At 54.9% G+C, this 20466-nt stretch overlaps 1 protein-coding gene across 3 annotated transcripts in view; it reads left to right on the plus strand.

Annotated features, from left to right (window-relative positions):
- Positions 1-689: 689 nt before the first annotated feature.
- Positions 690-20466, plus strand: part of PAPLN (papilin, proteoglycan like sulfated glycoprotein) — a 33363-nt gene continuing 13586 nt past the window's right edge. For all 3 annotated transcript variants that reach the window (XM_042990053.1, XM_042990054.1, XM_042990055.1), the window contains exons 1-14: positions 690-725; positions 4024-4095; positions 6416-6531; positions 7370-7430; positions 7673-7775; positions 9298-9428; positions 10260-10383; positions 10743-10823; positions 10908-11080; positions 11201-11324; positions 11719-11845; positions 12829-13036; positions 13618-13800; positions 13996-14137. In XM_042990053.1, the coding sequence (XP_042845987.1) occupies positions 4030-4095; positions 6416-6531; positions 7370-7430; positions 7673-7775; positions 9298-9428; positions 10260-10383; positions 10743-10823; positions 10908-11080; positions 11201-11324; positions 11719-11845; positions 12829-13036; positions 13618-13800; positions 13996-14137 (1639 nt within the window). In that variant the 5' untranslated portion in view covers positions 690-725; positions 4024-4029. The remainder of the gene's footprint in view (positions 726-4023; positions 4096-6415; positions 6532-7369; positions 7431-7672; positions 7776-9297; positions 9429-10259; positions 10384-10742; positions 10824-10907; positions 11081-11200; positions 11325-11718; positions 11846-12828; positions 13037-13617; positions 13801-13995; positions 14138-20466) is intronic.

Consider the following 20466-nt stretch of genomic DNA (forward strand, 5'->3'; position numbering starts at 1 on the left):
CTGAACTTTCAGAGCATCCTAACCACTGATCACTGGTCACCATAACATATAATAATGAAAAATTTTGAAATATTGCCAGAATTACCAATATATGACACGAAGTGAGCAAATACTGTTGGAAAAATGGGGCCAGTAGACTTGCTCTAGGCAGGGTTGCCACAAACCTTCACTTTGTAAAAAATGCAATAAAGTGCAATGAAGCAAATTACACACACACAAAAAACACAAAACCACCCAACAACCAAAAACCCTCAATCCTCCAAACCAACAACCCAAGGAGGCACAAGAAAGTGAGGTCTGCCTGTACAGAATTCAAGGGTGGAAGAGGCGGACGGCTGGACACAGAGGTGTGTTATATGTAAGGTGAGCATGGAGGGGGATGATACAGAGATGGATGGCTTAGACAGAGGAAGTGGGACCAGGGTGGTGACTGGTGCCCCCCCAGTAGAGGAAACACAGAATGGAGGGCAAGCCAAGCTCTGGCACAGACCCAAGGGGATGCAGCACGGGTCACTGCAGGGGGGCGGGGGCTTTCCACTGGGATTGGGGATGGGTGTCTGCAGGGCTGGCTGGGGCGGGGGGAGATGGGGCGGGGAGAAGCCAGCCAGCGGCAAGGAGAGAAAGTCCAACCTCCGCAGGCGTTCCGCGCGGCCAGGCCAACCTCCCATTCCAGGGGCGGGCACCGACGGAGCAGCGCTGCGTGCCCCGCGCGCCGGGAGACCCAGGTAGGAAAGCGGAGGGACAGTGCCCCGGGCGCAGGGGCGGCTCGCTCCGGGGCTGCTGCAGGGACGTGCCCCGCCTGGCCCGCAGGAAGAGCGGTATCGGAGGAAGTAGGGGGTCCCGGAGGGGAACCCGCCTCCGGCTCTGTCCACCGAGGTCACCGCTCCGCACCGCACCTCGGGCGGGGCTGGGAGGTCACCGGCGGGCGGGAGACGCCTGGAGCCACTGCGGCTAGTGGTGGGCGGTCGGACGCAGCCGGAGCCCCGCGCAGACGCCGTCCGCCCCCTCGGATCTTGCCACGGTGGGACGCCTTTGCCGCGCCTCCCAGGCGCCGGGCCCAGGAGACCGAGCGTGCCCCTCCCGGAGGTGCCGTCAGGGCCAGCACATGCCCGGTGGCCCTGGCGCCTCGCGTGGGAAGGTCACCTTTCCACTTTGGGGGGTCTGCGCCCGCGCGTTCCCGGGCGGGCGGGTGGGGGGCGCGGGCACGTCCCCGGGCCGGGACTGCGGACCGCGGGCGCCTCCTCGTGACCGACGTGGGGAAGATTCTTGCGTGGGAGTAAGACGGGGAAGGGTGTCGCACCGGCCTCGGGCGTCTCCGCATCCGCTGGGGACCCTGCGGACACGTGGCGCCTGGCGCGCAGGGACCCCAAGTTTACGGGTCGCGGGCCAGCCCCCGCGAGGAGGAGCAGACGGGCTTGGCCTCCGCTTCGGCCCTGGTCCGGAACCGCCGCGTTCCTCCGGGACACTGTGTGAAAGGAGCCCCCACTGTCGGGCGGGTGCGCAGCGGGCCCTGCCCTCGGGCAGTTGGGGGAGCCCCGCAGAGTAGTCCGGTGCCCAAGACCCAGGGCTGGTCTTTTTTGCGTTTTTCTCCCAAGTGAATTGAAATAGCCTTCCAGGCTTTCCAGGACCCTGGGATTGCATATGTGGGCCTTGATCTAGTGTAATTGCAGCCGTGGTGGTGGTACCTAGTAGCAATTTTAAGTCCAGTCTTTCTTCTGTCCTTCCGTCTCTCCCTTGGCTCTGCTCACCTCGCCCCTTAAGGCAGCCGGCTTTAGAGAAGCATCTCCCCAACACTCATCTTGGCATGAGCCCTAGAACAGTACGGTGCTGTTACAGGAGCTGCGGGGCGGGGGCGGGGGCGGGGTGCGCAGAGCAGAGGTCGTCCTGGGCGGTGGGGTGTGGGGAGAGAAGGCCGTCCCCCCTGCCCCCCCCCCCCCCGCCTGCAAGCCCCAGGAACCTCTGATTTGACTGTGAAAATAACGACCAAATGAATCAGTGTTTGTGCTAAATTAACGAAGCATGTACGTCGCTAAACGTGCCAGGTTAAATTTTGCTGAACTTGGCTTGTGTGTGCTCTGTTTTGTCCTTGTAAAATGAAGTCATTTTATGCTTAAAAAAAAAAAAAATTAGAACATTGGTAGAATTACAGATTTGTAAATTTGAACTTACAAGTCAGTACTCGCTTGCTGTTTTGTACTGAAGGAGCAAATTGCTTATGTCATTCTTTGGTACAGTGCACAGACTGAACACAAACACCACACTGGGGTCCGCTTGTGGAGACTTTCTTGTGCAGAGAAATGCTGACTTGGGTTTACAGTAGGGTTACAATTGACATTTTTAAAGCATTTGAGCTTTGAAAGCATCTTGGGAGAGTTTTTTAAATGCAACTTTTATTTTTATTTTTATTTATTTATTTTTTTTTTTTTCAACGTTTATTTATTTTTGGGACAGAGAGAGACAGAGCATGAACGGGGGAGGGACAGAGAGAGAGGGAGACACAGAATCTGAAACAGGCTCCAGGCTCTGAGCCATCAGCCCAGAGCCTGACGCGGGGCTCGAACTCACGGACCGTGAGATCGTGACCTGGCTGAAGTCGGACGCTTAACCGACTGCGCCACCCAGGCGCCCCTAAATGCAACTTTTAAAAATGTTTGTTTTTGAAAGAGAGTGCGCGGCCTTCGCATGAGCGGGGGAGGGGAAGAGAAAGGTAGACAGAGGATGAGAAGTGGGCTCTGTGCTCATAGCCTGATTCTTTGGGGCTTGAACTCAAACCTGGAGATCATGACTTGAGCCCACGTTGGGTGCTTAACTGACTGGGCCATCCAGGCGCCCCAGAGAATTTCTTTAAAAAAATTGTATATATATATATTTTTAACATTTTATTTTTAAGTAATCTCTACACCTAACCATGGGGCTCAGACTCACAACCCTCTCATGAAGAGTCGCGTGCTCCACCCACTGAGCTAGCCAGGCGCCCCTGTATTAACAAGTTTTAGAAACAACTGGTGTGATGGATTAAAAAAAATTTTTTAAATGTTTATTTATTAAGAGAGAGAGAGACAGAGCATGAGTGGGACAGGGGCAGAGAGTGAGGGAGACAGAATCTGAAGCAAGCTCCAGGCTCTGAGCTGTTGGCACAGAGCCCGACGCGGGGCTTGAACCCACAAACCTGGAGATCATGACCTGAGCTGAAGTCGGACGCTTAACTGACTGAGTCACCCAGGCATCCCTGTAATGGATTTTTAAAAAGCAATCTCTTGGGGCGCCTGGGTGGCCCAGTCGGTGCAGCATGCAACTCTTAACTTCTGCTCTCGTCATGATCTCGGGTTCTTGAGATAGAGCCCTGCTTGGGCTCTTTGAGCTGAGAGCGTGGAGCCTGCTTGGGATTCTTTCTCTCCTCTCTCTGCCCCTCCCCCACTCATTCTCATGCTCTCTTTCTCTCTCTCTCAAAAAAAAAAAAAAATTTAAAAAGCAACCTCTTGCTAAATTAAAAATAGGCTGATTGCTTTGATTCTGAACCGGTCTTTCAACAAGAAGTATTTTTTTAAACGCTTATTTATTTATTTTGAGAGAGAGATGATGTGAGCAGGGGAGAGCCAGAGAGAGAGGGAGAGAGAGAGAATCCCAAGCAGGCTCTGCGCTGTCACCACAGAGCCCTACGTGGGGGCTCCATCTCACGAACCACCATATCTTGACCTGAGTGGAAACCAAGAGTCCGACACTCAGCCCACTGAGCCACCCAGATGCCCCTCAACGAGAAGTATTCTTAATTGCCCTCTTTTTTTCCCCTTTGAATCGTGAAAGAAGATACTCTTGGACTTTTAGAAGCCAGTAGTAGGCCTTCTCCACTTCCACCCCCCGCCCCTCCCCGCCAACATGAGCGCCACTGAGCCCCATGGCCTCCCCTCTGGTCCCCCTGTGGCTCTCTGGTCACCTGTGGGCAACGGGGAGGGAGGGATGCACCCCTGCCCACCCACTGACTGGTCCTGATCCCTGCCCTGCCCACCCCGGCCTCTCCCACAGGCTGAGATGCAGGCCGAGATCCAGATGTTCCTGCTCGTGCCCCTGCTGCTGGCCCCGGCCCCTGGGTCCTCGGTGAGTGCGGCCCTACCTGGCCAGGCTCCCAGCTTGGGAGCAGGGAATGGGGGATGGGGAATGCCCCAGGGTTTAGGACCAGGGAGGAGCCACCCCACCGCAGCTCAGAGCCCTGTCCCTGCGGGGAAGGCCAAAAACAATAAAGTTCCTTTAAAAGCAGATGGCACCTTGAAGGGGTCTAGTCAAGGTGCCCGGAGCTGCCCGCCAGGCTGCAGGGTGCAGTTTGCAGGAATGGCAACTTGCCACTGCCCTCCTCCTTCAGAAGCTTAGACCACCGCCCTCCCCCCCCCCCCCCCCCCGCCCAGTAGTCTTCCAGGGAGGAAGGAAGGGGAGGGGGCTGTGCTGGCATAAGCCAAGACGCAGGCTAGATGGCTCATCCCATCTGCAGTCTGCCTGGGACAAAGCAGGCTGCCCCCTCAGCTTGACTGTTTGTGCTTCGAGGTTTGTGGGTGCCGGTCATTCCTCCTCGCTGGGGGCTGGCATCCAGGGCAGGGATGGCCAACAGACCTCTCTGAGATGATCAACGTCCTGAATCTGTGCTGTCCCGTAAGATAGACACTTGGTTACCGAGTGGCTACACATGGCTACCGAGCACATGACATGTGGCTAGTGCAGCTGAAGAATTGTTTTTTCTTTGATTTGATTTCTTTAATTAACTTAAATAGCCACACGAGGCTCATGGATACTGCATTAGTGCAAATTTAGAGGACACGGGAGCCCACTGGTGATCAGTGTAGCTGTTTTGTTAACAGGGCCCGAAGAACAGCTTCCTGGAGAGCAAACCTGGGGGCCTGAGGTTATATGAAAAATCTTCTAGATGGCAGGACAAACCTCCAGGAGAGGAGGGGCCACAGAGCTGGGCTTGGTCCTGGGAGCTGCTCCTGCCAAGCTTCTGCTGGCATTGACTGGGTGGAAGGCATGGAAGCAGCCAGGTCCCATGCTGCCCCCGGAGAGCTCTTTGCTAGGGGGACCCCCACATCCCTGCCCACCGTCTGTGAGACAGGCACTCCCTGGGGAAGGAGGGGAAATGCCGCCTCTGTAGAGTGTGAGTCAAGGATGAGAAGGGGCAGGGCCAGGCAGCATGGGCCACAGTCAGAGTGATGGGTGGGCTAGAGGCCAGCTGCCCACGGTCACCTCTGCCACCCCATGGTCCTTGTTCCCTAAATGTCACACCATAAGATCCTTGGCACAGGCTTTCTCTGGTGCCTGGGCATGAAGCCATCGCTCAGGTGGAGGGGCTACGTTGCCAGAGTCAAGGCCCCAGGAGGAAACCCAGAGCCACCCCCTAACAATTGTGTGACCGTAAGCAAATCATCAGGCCTTAGATTCCCTTTAATTGGGGGTTATAATACTGTGCAGGTGAAGTGAGTCAAGGTGTACAAAACGACCTGGGTCCTATTAGGTGCTTTCTGTCTTAGGAACACCTGAGCAACCTTTTCCTGCCTCTTCCTCCCCACACCATGTGAGCTCAGGTGGGGCCTAGAACTCTCCTCCGCCCCTCCACTGCACGCACCCAGCTCAGCTGCCTCCTATTTCTGGCCTCAGCCAAGGGCAGAGCCACCACGGGGTCCCCGAGTGCTTCTTGGCTCTTCTCAGGGCTGACAGGGGTTAGGGATGAATAAAGCGGATATGCACCCTGGCCGTCACGCCCAGTCACCGCCTGCCAACCCCAGGCTGGTCAGGAGTGGTTTCCTCTGCCTCTGTTTCCATCCACTCACACCTTCTCTCACCCCCACCCCTGCACAGCACAGCCCTGGGAAGAGTGCAGCAGGAAAGGGGGCCCCTGAGTTGCCCTGGGAGGAGGAAGTCAGAGCAGGAGAGACTGGGTACTGAGAGCAGGAGCAGGTGAGGACAGGCCAGCAGGAGGACGGGCTGGACCCGCTTATTCTGGCTCCGCACCATCAGCTTGTGGTTTGAGTAATTATAGAGAAACAAAACATGCCTGTGCTGCCCGTGGCTGAAGCCAAATGTGCTTTCGTTCCTCGGGGAGACAGTGTGGAGGGGTAGGTAGCCCGGCTCTAAGATCTGGCAGGCTTGGTCCCTCCCTCCCATCTGCCGGGCAAGTGGATGTCTGCTTCGTGGGTGCTGGGCACAGGAGGCCAGGGCATGCTTGCAGTAGGGCTTTTGGCCCCTTATGGTGAAAGCTGGCGAGTTCTGTAAATGAATGTTCGGGGTGCCTGGTGTTCTTGCCGAGTCCTTGAAGGGCCTGGCTCCCAAGGTGAGATCGGGGAATGTTTTTAGGCAAGGGTCCTCTGGGGAGCCCCAGTGCCCTTGTGGGGGGCTGAGTGACTCACACTCCTCTGCGTGTCTTTTCCTCCAGGCTCCCAAGGTGAGGCGGCAGAGTGACCTCTGGGGCCCCTGGGGCAGCTGGGGCCCCTGCAGCCGGACCTGCGGAGGGGGCATCAGCTTCCGGGAGCGCCCCTGCTACTCCCAGAGGTAGGGGAGGCTGGCCGGGGCCAGCCTGTTAGAAGAGGGCAGGGGGCAGGCTGGTCGGGGAGTCCGCTGGTCCTGAGCAATAGGTTTGCTCTGGGAGCAGCATCGGTGGAATATTTGGAATCAAGTCCATTTCCCACATACGTACACTCTGATTCCAACAATCAACCTGATTTCAGGGGAACTAGAGACAGGCCTGCCTCACGTGCCTGAGTCTCTAGTTCCTAATGCTTCAGGTGGCAGGTGCAGTAAATTCTTGGTGAGTTACTGAACGATCTTCAACAATTGCTAACCTGTGCATTTTCTCCACCTGCAGCCTCTTTAAGTATACGTGTCTCCCACTTTAATAAGTGAGGGATCAAGCGCCTATGTGCCCTGCACTCTGATAGGTGCCATGGCGGGTGGGGCACAAAGCAAGGGGGTGACCCTTTGCCTGTTGGTGGGTTACCTCACTATTCCTGAGAACCTTGCGTGAAGAGGAAGAGACATGAGCTATTATTCTAAGCACCTTATGCTCATATACACCTTAAATGGCAGAATAACCTTACCAGATGTGCATATATTCCGTCTTATTTTATCTCCAAAGGCAGAATTCGGGTCTTCTTTGGAAATCTGCTTTAAGAGGCCGAGTAGCCCCGAGTTAGAGAAAGTCCAGAATAGGCTGCTGAGTCCAGCTTCTTCCAAGTATAAACTCCGGGCTCATTACACCTACCTGGGGGAACCTGTGCGTGCACAGGCATTCCCTCCTCTGTCCAGCGGGGCCTGGGGGGAGCCCCAGGAGGAGGAGGGGGTGTTGGTTGGCGGGGTCCGGACCTTCCCGGTGCGGTGTTCTCATCCTCAGGACAGACGGAGGCTCCAGCTGCGTGGGCCCTGTCCGGAGCCACCGTTCTTGCCACACTGAGGTAAAGCTCTGGGACCCCCTACCCGACTGACCTCCCAGTCCCCGGGGCGTCCTCCCACTGGTGCACAGCCTGGGCTGCGGGAAGCCCCTTCCTCATCCCACACCGCAAATGACAGCCTCCCCTCCAGCAGCCCAAAGCCCCAGCAAGGAGGTGCTCTGGAGCTGCGCCAAGCAGCAAGGAGATGTGGGGGGGGAGGGAGGAAGCGCCCACCTGCCCCTCCCTTCCCTGCTGGCCCCCCGCAGAGCTGCCCCACCGGTGCCAGGGACTTCCGGGCTGAGCAGTGTGCCCAGTTCGACGGCCAGGACTTCCAGGGAAAGCGTTACAAATGGCTGCCCTACTACGGGGGTAAGTGGCGGTCCTTCGCCCCGGTGCCCCTGCTGCTGTTCCCCGCCTTGCTCTGCACTGCGCCCCACCTGTTTGGGATCTCCTCCGTACATTGATCTTCCATTGCACAATTCCTACCACCATTTTACAGATGCTCTGTCAAATACGTTAAACAACAACAACCTTACGGTGCCACCGTTCTCCTGGCGTGTGCCCACTGCAGCACAACAGCCGGGGTCATTTTGAGGTCTCTCCATCCTTTTTTCCATCTCTGTTTTTCAAACAAAGCCATGAAGGCCACGCCCTTGCCATGTGAAGCCCGGCTTTGTTTGGCCTGCTCCAGAAGTATTCCTCAAGGTGCACAGAAGCCTTGGGGAGGAGGAGTGCTGGTAGGGTGGGTCCATGTTTGGGCCAACTGCAGGCTGGGGCTGCAAGGGGCTTGGTATGGCAAGAGTCCATTTACTCAGGATCTCTGGCCCCCAAGGGCTTGCTCTGAAGAGCTTTGAGGAGAGTGGTTAATTTTTAGAGCAATACGGTTTCAGAAAAAACACTTGTACGTAATTAAAACATTTTAGAGGCGTCAGAAGATTCCTTAGGCTAATCCTTCTGAGTGTTAGTTTTCACTGCCCATTGCAAATGACTCCTGGGAAGTATGGTACTCTGGATTCCGAATCAATGAGCATTTATATCCTGTGTGTACCAAGGGATGGGGAAGAGGGTCTTGGCTAGAGGAGTGGCCCCAGGGGAGCCTGTTGACATTCTTTGCTCTGCCTGGATAATTTAAATGTATCCGTATTATAGAAAAATAAGGGGGCACCTGGGTGGCTCAGTCGGTTAAGCGTCCAACTCTTGATTTCAGCTCAGGCTGTGGTCTTGCGGTTTGTGAGTTCGAGCCTTGCAGCAGGCTCCGTGCTGACAGCGTGGAGCCTGCTTGGGATTCTCTGTCTCCCTCTGTGTCTCTCTCAAATGTTTACAAAAATTTTTAAAAAGAAAAAATTGGAACACAGAGGAAAGGTTAGAAAGGGTCATGCAAGGGATGCCTTCTTTGGTGTTTCACAGGATTGGTCTAGCATTCCATTTTAGCATTTTTCACATTATTTTCCCTGTATACATTTATGCATTTATAGTTATTACATAGCACCATTTTGCATCGTGTGTTATAAGCATCTTCGCACGTTACCGCGTAGTCCTTGTAATTCTTTATAGCAAAGTCAACGTGCATAGTATTCTATGAATTAATTTCCTTAGAATAGCTGACTGTTAACACATGGGCTTGTCTATAAGGATGAGGTAGACCTCTTCAAGTGGCTGGCTTTTTCTTTATCTTGGGGTTTTTCTTCAACTTGATCCCCAGGAATGCAGCAGTTTTGTGGCCGTCCCTTCTCCCTGGGGTGGGGCGGGGTTCTGAGCCACTGGGGGAACAGCTGCAAGGGCTTTCTCTCTCTGCCATCTGTGTGATTCTGGCCCCTGCCCATGCTTCCCTGTTCCTAGGGTAGGACTTGGTGCTTGCCCGGGGTCTCAGCTTTTCCCTTTGCCTGCTCAGCCCCGAACAAGTGTGAACTGAACTGCATTCCCAAGGGGGAGAACTTCTACTACAAGCACAGGGAGGCTGTCGTGGACGGGACGCCCTGCGAGCCTGGCAAACGGGACGTGTGTGTGGAGGGCAGCTGCCGGGTGAGTTGCGCCCCTGCCCACCTCCCACCTGCTCTCCCCCCCCCCCCCCATGCTGCCCATCCTGGCCTTGGGCTTATTGAAGGCTGTCCCCCTGCCTATCCCCCCCCACCCCCACACCCCTGTTACTCAGCCTGGGGCCCCACTCAGGCTTATTGCAGGATGTCCCCTGCCCCACACCAGCAGAGCCAATGGCTCTCATGAGCTTGATGTCTTACCATGACCAGCTTCTAAGGTGTCTTTGCATTGTAGATGCCCTAGGACCTTTTTACCTTTGCCCTTTGAAAACTTGAGCACCGTGATAAGAGCAACCCTCTGGGTGGCAAGTTACAGAAGCCCAACTAAAACTGACAAAGGGGTGGGGGGGGGAAGCCATCGGGGGATGGGCTGGCGACTTCAGGTGCCTGGATGAGATTGCTGGAAACGTGAGGTGTGTACCTGGCCACCAGCAGCTCCAACCTCTGGTTGGAGATGGTGCCCTCTTTCCAGGAGTTCCAGTGAGCTGGGGCTCCCTCTGATTTGTCTTGGCTCGGGGCATCCCGTGAACCACTCTCTTTGAGCAAGGCGTAGAACCTGCTGATTTGCCCACACCCACCGTTGGGGGGCTCTGTCCACACTATGGGAAATGAGGTGTTGTTGCCAGAGGAGGGGAGACAGGTGCTGAGCCGGCAGAAGAAGTAGATGGCCGGCCACAGGCTACATCCAGTGCTTACTCGGCCTCAATGGCTGATGAGTACTCACTGCTCTTCCCTGATCTGACCAGCGACCAGCGTTTGGATCCTGGTGTATCTGTGACTCCCTCTGGTCTTTTTCATCTCCTCCTCTGCCCGGTAGGCCGTTGGCTGTGACCACAACCTAGACTCATCAAAGGAGGAGGACAAGTGTCTGCAGTGTGGGGGTGACGGCACCACCTGCTACCCCGTCACAGGCACCTTTGATGCCAATGACCTCAGCAGAGGTGGGGGTTCTCTGGGGGCCCATAGGCCGTTGAGACGAGGGTGTGTTGCCTGTCCCTTCCTCTCCTGTCTTCCATTCCATCCGAGTAACCCTCATGGTACTGGGAGGGTCCAATCTGGCAAGTGTGATCTCACACTCCCACCAGCTGGATGCCCCTGCTCAACCCTCCCCCACGGTCCCCATTTCCTACCCCCCCATCCCCAGTCAGTTTGGGCGCCCAAGCCTGCTGACCCTTCTTGCCTTTGTGGGGCCACTTTCCCTTCTGGAGGACTCTTCCCCAAGCTGCCCAGCCCTGCCTGTCCCCAACCCCATCTGTGCTGCTGTGGCGTGGGTGGGCCCAGAGTATTCTTGCCCCTGCAGGCTACAACCAGATCCTCATAATTCCCTCGGGGGCTACCAGCATCCGGGTGGAGGAGGTGGCCGCCAGCAGGAACTTCCTGGGTGAGTGGTCTGGGGTGAGTCTGGGCTGTGGCAGGGCGGTGGGTCCTGCCCCAGCTGCTGACCGGGCGGCTCACCTCTGCGCAGCGGTGAAGAGCATCCGTGGCGAATACTACCTCAACGGGCACTGGACCATCGGGGGTGCCTGGGCCCTGCCTGTGGCCAACACTGTCCTGTACTACGAGCGAGGGGCCGAGGGGGACCTGGCGCCTGAGCGGCTCCTGGCTCGCGGCCCCACCTCAGAGCCCCTAGTCATTGAGGTGAGGGACTGCCAGGGAGCGGGGCCACCTGCTCCCCAAGAGGCGAGGTGGGGGCCACTGGTCTGCTGATGAGGAGGGATCCCACTGGGGGCAGGCCTCAGTGAGGACCCTCCCGCACAGCTCCTCAGCCAGGAGCCCAACCCAGGCGTGAGCTACGAGTACCACCTGCCCCTGGGCAGCCCCCGGCCCGGCTTCCACTGGAGCCACGGCTCGTGGAGTGACTGCAGCACCGAGTGCGGTGGAGGTGAGGGCAGCCCCGGGGAGATGGACACGTACGTGGGACATTTGCATGTCTTGGGGGTCACCTGGAGGAAACCCAGGGGTTGGGGACTCCATGAAGGGGCCCCCCACTTCTAAGCTAAGAGAACCAAAGGAGGCTTCCCCAAGGTGGCAGCGGAGGCTGGGCTCGGAGTCGATGGCCATGCATCGTAGTAGGGTTCCATCACCAGCAGATCATACTCCTCAAACCTCAGTTTCCTCATCTGTAAATTGGAGATGACGACGGCACGTATCCCAGGGGGTCAGCTGAGAATCAAGATGACACTTGGGGTGTGTCCAGAATGATGCCCAGCCCAGAGAATGCGTTTGGTGGAGGCTGACTGACCCCACCCCTGCCCACGATGGCCGGGCCTCTACAGGTCACCAGTCCCGCCCAGTGTTCTGCACCACTGACAACGAGGTCTACCCTGACCACATGTGCCAGCCCCAGCTGCGGCCGACTGACCACCGCCCCTGCAGCACTCACCCCTGTCCGCAGACCAAGCGGTGAGGCCTCTGCCAGCCCCCTCCACCCACGGTGGGGCCCGGGCCCTTGGATAGGAAGGCAGTGTGGTCTCTAGGCCACTTGAACAAACAGTTGGGTTGGTCCAGGTCTCCCTACAGCTGTGGCCAGAGTGGGGCAGAGGCAGCTGCCATGGGGGGAAAGCAGTAGAGGGGCACGGGCATGAGATCCAGGGCTGTTCTGTCCATTCATGTGTGCCCAGTGCTCAGAATGTCCAGGCCGGTGGTGGGAGAGTAGGGAAAGGTACTGGAGGCCCTGTCTGAGCCAGCAGGGGACTTGGCAGATGCCAAGAAGTGGGCCAGGGATCGGGCCAGAGGGCCTGTGGGCATCAGCCATGCCTTTGTTCACGCACCAAGGACCTCTTACCTGCACCAGCCCAGAGCGTGGCACCTTGCTGGGGCCCAGCGTGCCTGCAGGAACAGGTAATCTGCAGGCCACAGGCTCCCTGCCACGTTGGTGCAGTCCTTCCACTCTCATGGCCTTGGTGGCAGCTGGCCTCTCGGGATGGTGGTGGGCTTGGCTTTGCATGGTGCACTCGGGGCTGCCCTTTCCTCTGGTCCTTGTGCCGCAGGGCCGGGCGGTACCACTCCACGAGTGGGTGAGCACGGCCCCTCTGGGAGATGCCCCAGCTAAGGTCAGATGCAATGGCAATGGAGTCTGGCTGGGGATGACAGGGCACCTGGTGAGAAGGAGAAAGGGGGATTGAGTGAGGACAGGAAAGCTAAAACGGGCAGCTAGGCTCTGTGCTGTAAGGACCAGTGCTCAGTGGTGGGAGATGGCAAGTGGAGGGCTTGGCCTTTGGTGCAGAGCTTTCTGCCTCCCCTCCCCCTTGCACCTGTCAGGCCTAGATTGGGGCCAGGTTGGGGGATCCCCAGTCCACTCTGCGTGTGACAGCCGGTGCCAGCTTGGGCCTGGGCTCCGGCTCCTGCTGCTGGGCCAGCCTGACCGGATTCCTGCTCCCTGCCAGCTGGAAGACGGGGCCCTGGTCGCCCTGCTCAGCCTCCTGTGGCGGCGGCTCCCAGTCCCGCTCTGTCTACTGCGTCTTGTCCGATGGGGCTGGCGTCCAGGAGGCCACTGAGGAGGCCGAGTGTGCAGGCCTGCCCGGGAAGCCCCCCACCATGCGGCCTTGCAACCTGCAGCGCTGTGCATCCTGGAGCGCGGAGCCCTGGGGAGAGGTGAGGCCCCTGCCTAGAAGGGGCTGGGGTGGGGGTGGAGGGAGGGGAGGAAATCAGGTGCTGGGCCTTGGGGGCCTGGGCGGCAGCAGAGTCTGACTGGGAGGCTTCTCCTCTGCTGGGGAAATAGATCCGGGGAGGTAAAGTGACCTGCTAGGCGCTCTTGGGAGCTGTGGCCAAGGCGGGGGCTAGGAGGAGCTTCTTGGACTCTTCCTCCTTGTCCAGGATCCCAGGCAGGGTGGGAAAGGCTTTGCCTTGGCACGAAGAAGCAGCTGAGCCCATTGTTTGGGGGCGAGGGAGGAGCTGGCACTGTCTGGGGCTGCTGGTCAGCTGCTTCCGGCACGTACATATGTCCAACTTTCGAACGAGGGGATGTGGAAAAGGTACCTAAGCTTGGTGTCAGCAGCCCTGGTGTAGGCTGTGTGGCCTCAGAAGAGTGACTCAGCCTCCCTGAGCCCGGGAACCGGACGTGGGCAGTAGAGTGCTGTCCACCCTCCGTGCCGGCAGGTGCGCCTCCAGCTGTCTGCCCTGGCATGGCTCCTCCGGGCGAGGGCGAGCTCCTGCTGACAGCCTGGTCCTTACAGTGTTCTGTCAGCTGTGGTGCCGGGATCCGGAAGCGGAGTGTCACTTGCCGGGGCGACGAGGGGTCTCTGCTCCAGGCGACAGCGTGCTCCTTGGAGGACCGCCCCCCCGTCTCTGAGCCCTGCGCGCATGAAGACTGTCCCCCCGTCAGCGACCAGGCCTGGCATGTGGGCGCCTGGGGTCTAGTGAGCACTTGCTTCCTTCGCTTCCGTAGCTGCTGCCCAATCCCGGCCCCTTGGGTCTCTGACAGGTGGCCGGACACTTGACCATGCTTGGGTCTGACCTGCATTACCGGGCGTGTTCCCCCTCCCTTCCTTGTGGGGACCCCCAGCCTCAGGGTCTCTCTCCTTCTGTTTGCACGCCTACCCCGCGGGCCCCAGTGCTCCAAGAGTTGCAGCTCGGGCACTCGGCGTCGCCAGGTCGTCTGTGCCCTCGGGCCGCCCAGCCGCTGTGGGAGCCTGGCGCAGTCCAAGCCTGGGGAGGTGGAGCCCTGTAACACACAGCCCTGCCACCTTCCTCCAGGTGAGGACGGGGTGGGGGTGGAGGGGGTGTGGAGTGTGCCTGGCCTGACCTCTTTCCCCACCACGAACCAGCCAGCGCTTCCTAAGTGCCACCCGGGCACCGGCGGGGCTCCTGCGTCTCTGTCTGCTGAAGGCTTTGCCGCCCGCAGCCTCTAACTCTGTGCAGCCCCGTGATCAGCCCGGTTTCCCCATCTGAGGCCGTGTCCCCATCCCACCCCCCAAAGCCCACGTAACTGCCGTCACTCTTGGGATTATTTCCTTGTGCCGCAGTGATTGCATATGGCTTGTCAGGCCTACTGGCTTCCTTATTCCCGTTTATACCCCTGCCCCCCAGAACTTAGCACAAGGTGGGTACTCGGTAAATGTTTATCATCGAATGACTGCGTGATTGAGTACAGAGGAGGGAGGTGGTCCAGGAGAGCTTGTCCTCACACGCTGCTCCTGCCCTTGTCTTCCCCTTCCCCTCACCCCCATCCTGACTGGGAAAGATGTCCCAGGTGCGAGGAGCTGCAGGACAAAGGGCCCAGAGGCCGGCACTTGCTCGGTGTGAGGACGGGATATTGAGGAAGAATGTGGGTTGGGGCTCAGCTGGGAGGAGGGGAGTGTGGGTGGCGGGCCCCTGATACCGTAGGAAGGTGTGTTTGGCCCTGACGTACTAGTGGTGAGGGCCCCGTGAGCCATGATGGTAGACCTCCAAGGGAGGCCCCTGCCACGGTGACTAAGAGCAAGTTATCTGGAGTTAGCAGCTAACCTGAGTTTAAGTCGCTACTCTCTGTTGCTGACCAGCCACGTGGCTCTGGGTGAGTGCCTCTCCTCTCTGATTCTCAATTTGCCCACCTGTACAATGGGGTTAATAAGGGTGCTTTTCTTACGATGGTAACTTGGCACTGTGCCTGAACACACAGAGCTTGATAAGCAAAGGGTCGGAAGCAGTGGTGGTGAGGCCGTGTGGGGGCCCCTGGGCCAGGCTCCTGGGGTGCCTCGGCCTGGCCTGGCCTTTGTGGTGCATGAGCAGGAGGGCCCTCCAGCTCCTCTGAGTCCAGCCCCCTGGAACCACTGACACCTTCCTGGAAGAGGTGGCCCTGAGCCTGCCCCAGAGAGGCATTCACATAGGTAGAAAGGAAGGAAACAAAAAGCGTTTCAGGCCAGGCTGAAGTGCAAAAGAAATAACCTTCATTGCTACTTCTATAAAAATAATCTGTGTTCGTTGTAGAAAATTGGAAGATATTAGGAAAGCAGCATATAGACAAGTGGGATTGCCTCGATCCCATGCGTTAGTGGGATGAATCAAGTGTGTTTCCTTGTTTTGTGTGTGGGGTTTTGTGCATGCTTTCCCCCCTCACAGCCATTTGGTGTGTGAACGTTTTCTCATCTCCTGACTTCTCGACAGAGGTCCGTGATGGGCGGGAAGTTAGAACTTAGGCGGCTTCTGGGGTGTAGGTACCGTTACTAACGCTGCGGTGCTAACTGGTGTGCCCAGGGGAGTCCTGCGGAAGCCTCTCCTCCTTCTCTTTCTAGAGCAGCACTTGCTGGCAGAAATAGAGGGCAAGCCACATCTGTTACTTAAAATGTTCTAAGAATCGCATTTAAAAAGTAGAAAGAAGGGGCGCCTGGGTGGCACAGTTGGTTGGGCGTCTGACTGTTGATCTCAGCTCGGGTCATGATATCAGAGTTCATGAGTTCGAGCCCCACATTGCGCTGATGGTGCAGAGCCTGCTTGGGATTCTGTCTCTCTCCCATTCTCTCTCTCTTTGCCCCTCCCCCTCTTGTGCGCCCCTGCTTGCTCGCTTTCTCTCTCTCTCAAAATAAATAAACTTAAGAAAGTAGAAAGAAACAGGTGAATTTGTATTAAATAATGTTTTGTTCAGGGCGCCTGGCTGCCTCTGTCAGTAGAGCATGTGACTCAATCTCAAGGTAGTGGGTTAAGCCCCATGTTGTCGGGTATAAAGATTACTTAAAAATTTCCTTGATTTAAATAGTGTTTGGCGGGGGGCCCCTGGGTGGCTCAGTCGGTTAAGCGTTCGACTTCGGTTCAGGTCATGATCTTGTAGTTCATGGGTTCGAGCCCCGCAACGGGCTCTGTGCTGACAGCTCAGAGCCTGGAGCCTGCTTCGGATTCTGTGTCTCCCTCTCTCTCTCTCTGCCCCTCCCCTGCTTGTGCTCTGTCGCTCTGTCTCTCCCCCTCAAAAATAAACATTAAAATTTTTTTTTAAATAATGTTTTATTTAACGCAATTAAATATTTTTAACATGTAAGCAATATAAAAAATGGCAGGATATTTTACATTCTTTTTTTCACAAGATTAAAAAAAATAAATCTTCTAAATTCCGTGCATCACTCAGACAGCATATCTTAATTCAGTTGCTAAAATTTCACTGGCACTCTTGATCTATATTTAGATTTCATAAAATGTACAGTTGGAAGAGTAGACTCACATACTGAAGTTGTTCCAAACATAGTGAAGCATTTTCCACTAAGTGAATCGAGCATCAGTTTTTAAGTGTAAAACTAAGTTAATTCTAATTAGAATAAATGTAAAACTCAGTTTCTCCGTCACTCTGGTCACATTCCAAGTGCTCAGTAGCTAGCTCTGCCTGAGGCCAGTAGGGCCCCAGAGCCAGCCCTCAGCCAGGGTGCGGGGGTGGTGGCAGGAGGTCTGTCTGGGGTAGGTGGGGCTCTTAGGGCTGGGGACCTCAGGCCTGGACTGCCGATTAAATTTGTCCGATAGGGGGGCGCCTGGGTGGCTCAGTCGGTTAAGCGTCCGACTTCGGCTCAGGTCACAATCTCACTGTCCGTGAGTTCGAGCCCCGCGTCGGGCTCTGTGCTGACTGCTCAGAGCCTGGAGCCTGTTTCAGATTCTGTGTCTCCCTCTCTCTCTGACCCTCCCCTGTTCATGCTCTGTCTCTCTCTGTCTCAAAAATAAATAAACGTTAAAAAAAAAATTAAAAAAAAAAATTTGTCCGATAGGCCCAGGGGAGCCATTGAAAGCTTTGCAGCTTGATAGTGACCCCGTGAAAGCTATTTAGGAGGACAGTCTGAAGTGGAGCCTGTGGGAGCAGGAGCCTGGCGGGGAGCAGGCTGCAGAAATGCAAGCGCTCACAGGGCCCCTGAACAGGAAGGGCCAGGCACTTGCCCAGCAGAGCCTGGGGCCCACGTGGTGCGTGGGAAGGGGCCCCGGACTCCAAGTTAAGCGTGAAAGGTGGAAGAGAAGAGGGGAAGCCGGGGCAGGGTGGGCTGGGCAGAAAGGTGCCTTTCAAGTTGAGCTGACAGAGGGGCCTGCTGGCTGGGGACTGTGAGTGCGGTTCTGGGGGTGCCCGCAGGAGATGACGGAACTGGGGAGAGAGTGTGAGTCTGCCTTCTCCCGGGGTTCGGCCTGGGTGGGAGAGGCCATGAAACGAAAACAGATTTTACTGCGTATCTGCTAGGGTCTTCCGGCCCTAAAGTATTTTTTGAATATTCCCTGGGGGCTGGCAAGAGCTAGTCCTTGTGGAGATGGAATTTTCACTTAGTTTTTGTAACTTTGTTCCATTATGTGGTAATATGCGTATTGTGGAAAATTTGAAACACACAGATAAATAGAAGGAAGTCCCCCACTCCCATCCTGCCACCACACCCCCCCCCACACACACACCCCCTCCCCCCACACGAAGTGCTCAGAACCTTTCACCAGGAGCATTTTGGGGTGAGTGCTGTTATGCATCATAAAAAAAAAATCCTGTTCATACTGACTCAGCCTTTTGTGGTTTTCTCCAGTTTATGACAAAAAATCTCTTTGATGACTCTGAAGTGGTTAAGTATATACCATAAAATTCACCCACGGGAATGGTATAATTCATGATTTTTCGTAAGTTTGTTGCCAAGTTGGACAATAAGATGGTGAAAAAAATCTCTCATGTTTCTGAGCAGACTCTCATCTGCTCAGGAAGACAGGCCTGGTTGTTTGTTTAATTCCAGTATATTTAACATACGGTATTATATTAGTTCGAGGTATACAATGTAGTGATTCAACAATTCTGTACTCAGTGCTCATCGTGGTAAATGTGCTCTTAATCTCCTTAACCTATTTCCCCCACCCCCCACGCGCTGCCCCTCTGGCAGCTATCAGTTCTCCGTGGTTACAAGTCTGTTTCTTTCTCTTTTTTCTTTGTTCATTTGTTTCTTAAATTCCACATATGAGTGAAATCCTAGAGTATTTGTCTTTTATTTTGCTTAGCATTATACTCTCTAGATCCATCCATGCTGTTGCAAATGGCAAGATTTCGTTCTTTTTATGGCTGAGTAATATTCCACTGTGTATATGTACATCTTCGTTAACCATTCATTAGTCGATGGACACTTAGGTTGCTTCCAAATCTTGGCTACTGTAAATAATGCTGCAATAGACATAGAGATACATACATCTTTTTGAATTAGTGTTTTTGTATTCTTTGGGTAAATGGTAGTAGAATTACTGGGGGTCATGTGGTAATTCTACTTTTAATTTCTTAAAAAGCTTTATTTTTGAGAGAGAGCACGCAAGCAAAGAAGGGTCAGAGAGAGAGAGAGAGAGAGAGAGAGATACAGAATCTGAAGCAGGCTCCAGGCTCTGGGCTGACAGCACAGGACCCGATGTGGGGCTCAAACTCATGAACTGTGAGATCATGATCTGAGCTGAAGTTGGACGCTTCAATGGACTGAGCCACCCAGGGGCCTATTTTTAATTTTTTGAGGAAGGCTGGTGAAGAATTTTAAACATACAGAATAGTTGAAGAACTGTATAGCAAGCAGCCATGTACCCACACTTAAATTCTATAACTGCTATTTTGTTATATGTGCTTTTTCATGATTTACTCCCATCCCTTCATCTGTCAATCAAATTGTGGTTTTTTTTGAAACAAGTGTTTTTAATATAGAATTTTTTTATTGAGGTGAAATTCACGTAACATACCGTTAACCGTTGCAAAGTGTATGCTTTGGTGCTGTGTACTCACAATGTTGTACGATCACCCGCTCTCCTCTAGTTTTAAAATATTTCATCACCCATAAAAGCACCCTGCTGTACCCCTTAAGTAATCACTCCCTGTTAACCCTAACTGCCTTCCCTGGTAAGCTGATCTGCTTTCTGTCTCTATGGATTTGCCTGTTCTGGATGTATCGTATAAAAGGAATAATACACCTTTTCGTGCCTACCTTTCACTCAGCAGGATGTTTTTATTTTTCTCAATTTTATAATTTTGAGAGAGAAGAGAGTGTGGTGTGGGGGAAAGGGCACAAAGAGGGGGAGAGAGAATCTTAAGCAGGCTCCCCCCCCCCCCCCCCCCCCCCGCCGACACACACACACGGGGTTCGATCCCGTGACTGTGAGGTCATGAGGACCTGAGCTGAAATCAAGAGTCAGATGCTTAACCGACTGAGCCACCCAGGCAGCAGAATGTTTTTAAGGTTCATCCAGGCTGGAGCACACATCAGCACGACCTCTTTCTTATGGCTGATAACAATTCCATGGATATGCCACAACCTGCTTATTCATTCTTCTATGGATATATATTTGGGTTGTTTCCATCTTTTGGCCCTAACAGATAAGACTACTATAAATGCTCATGCGTAAGTTTCCGTGTGGACATGTGTTTTCATTTCTCTTGGGTGTATGCCTTAGAAAGTGCTAGGCTCTATGATAATTCTATGTTTAACTTTTGGAGGAATTGCCGAACTGTTTCCATGGTGGCTGCACCAATTTACATTTCCACCCGCGGTGCCTGAGGGTTCCGGTTCACCCACGTCCTCACTGACATTTCTTACGTCAGCCTTTTTGATGACCGCCATGCTAGTGGGTGTGAAGGAGTATCTCACTGTGGCTTTGATTTGCATTTCTGTAATGACCGATGATGTTGAACATCTTTTCGTGTGCTTATTGGCCATTTGTAGATTTTCTTTGGAGAAATGTCTGTTCAAGTTCTTTGCCCATTTTTAAAATTATTTTTTTTAAGATTTTCGTTTTTTAAAAGTTCATTTATTTTGAGAGAGAGAGTGAGCAGGTGCACAAGCGGGGGGGGGGGGCGGGTGGGGGGAAGCAGAGAGGAGGAGAGACAGAATCCCAAGCAGGCTCTGCACCATCAGTGCAAAGCCTGATGTGGGGTTCGAACTCAAAAACTGGGATTGTGACCTGAGCAGAGATCAAGAGTAGGATGCTTAACGGACTGAGCCACCTAGGCACCCCTTTAAGATTTTAAAGTCATCTCCACACCCAGCGCAGGGCTCAAACTCACGACCCTGAGATCAAGAGTTGGCTGCTCTACCAACTGAGCCAGCCAGGTGCCCCACTTTGCCCATTTTTTAATTGGATTGTTTGTC

This window comes from Panthera tigris, chromosome B3 (assembly GCF_018350195.1).
Source record: "Panthera tigris isolate Pti1 chromosome B3, P.tigris_Pti1_mat1.1, whole genome shotgun sequence".
Taxonomy (NCBI): domain Eukaryota; kingdom Metazoa; phylum Chordata; class Mammalia; order Carnivora; family Felidae; genus Panthera; species Panthera tigris.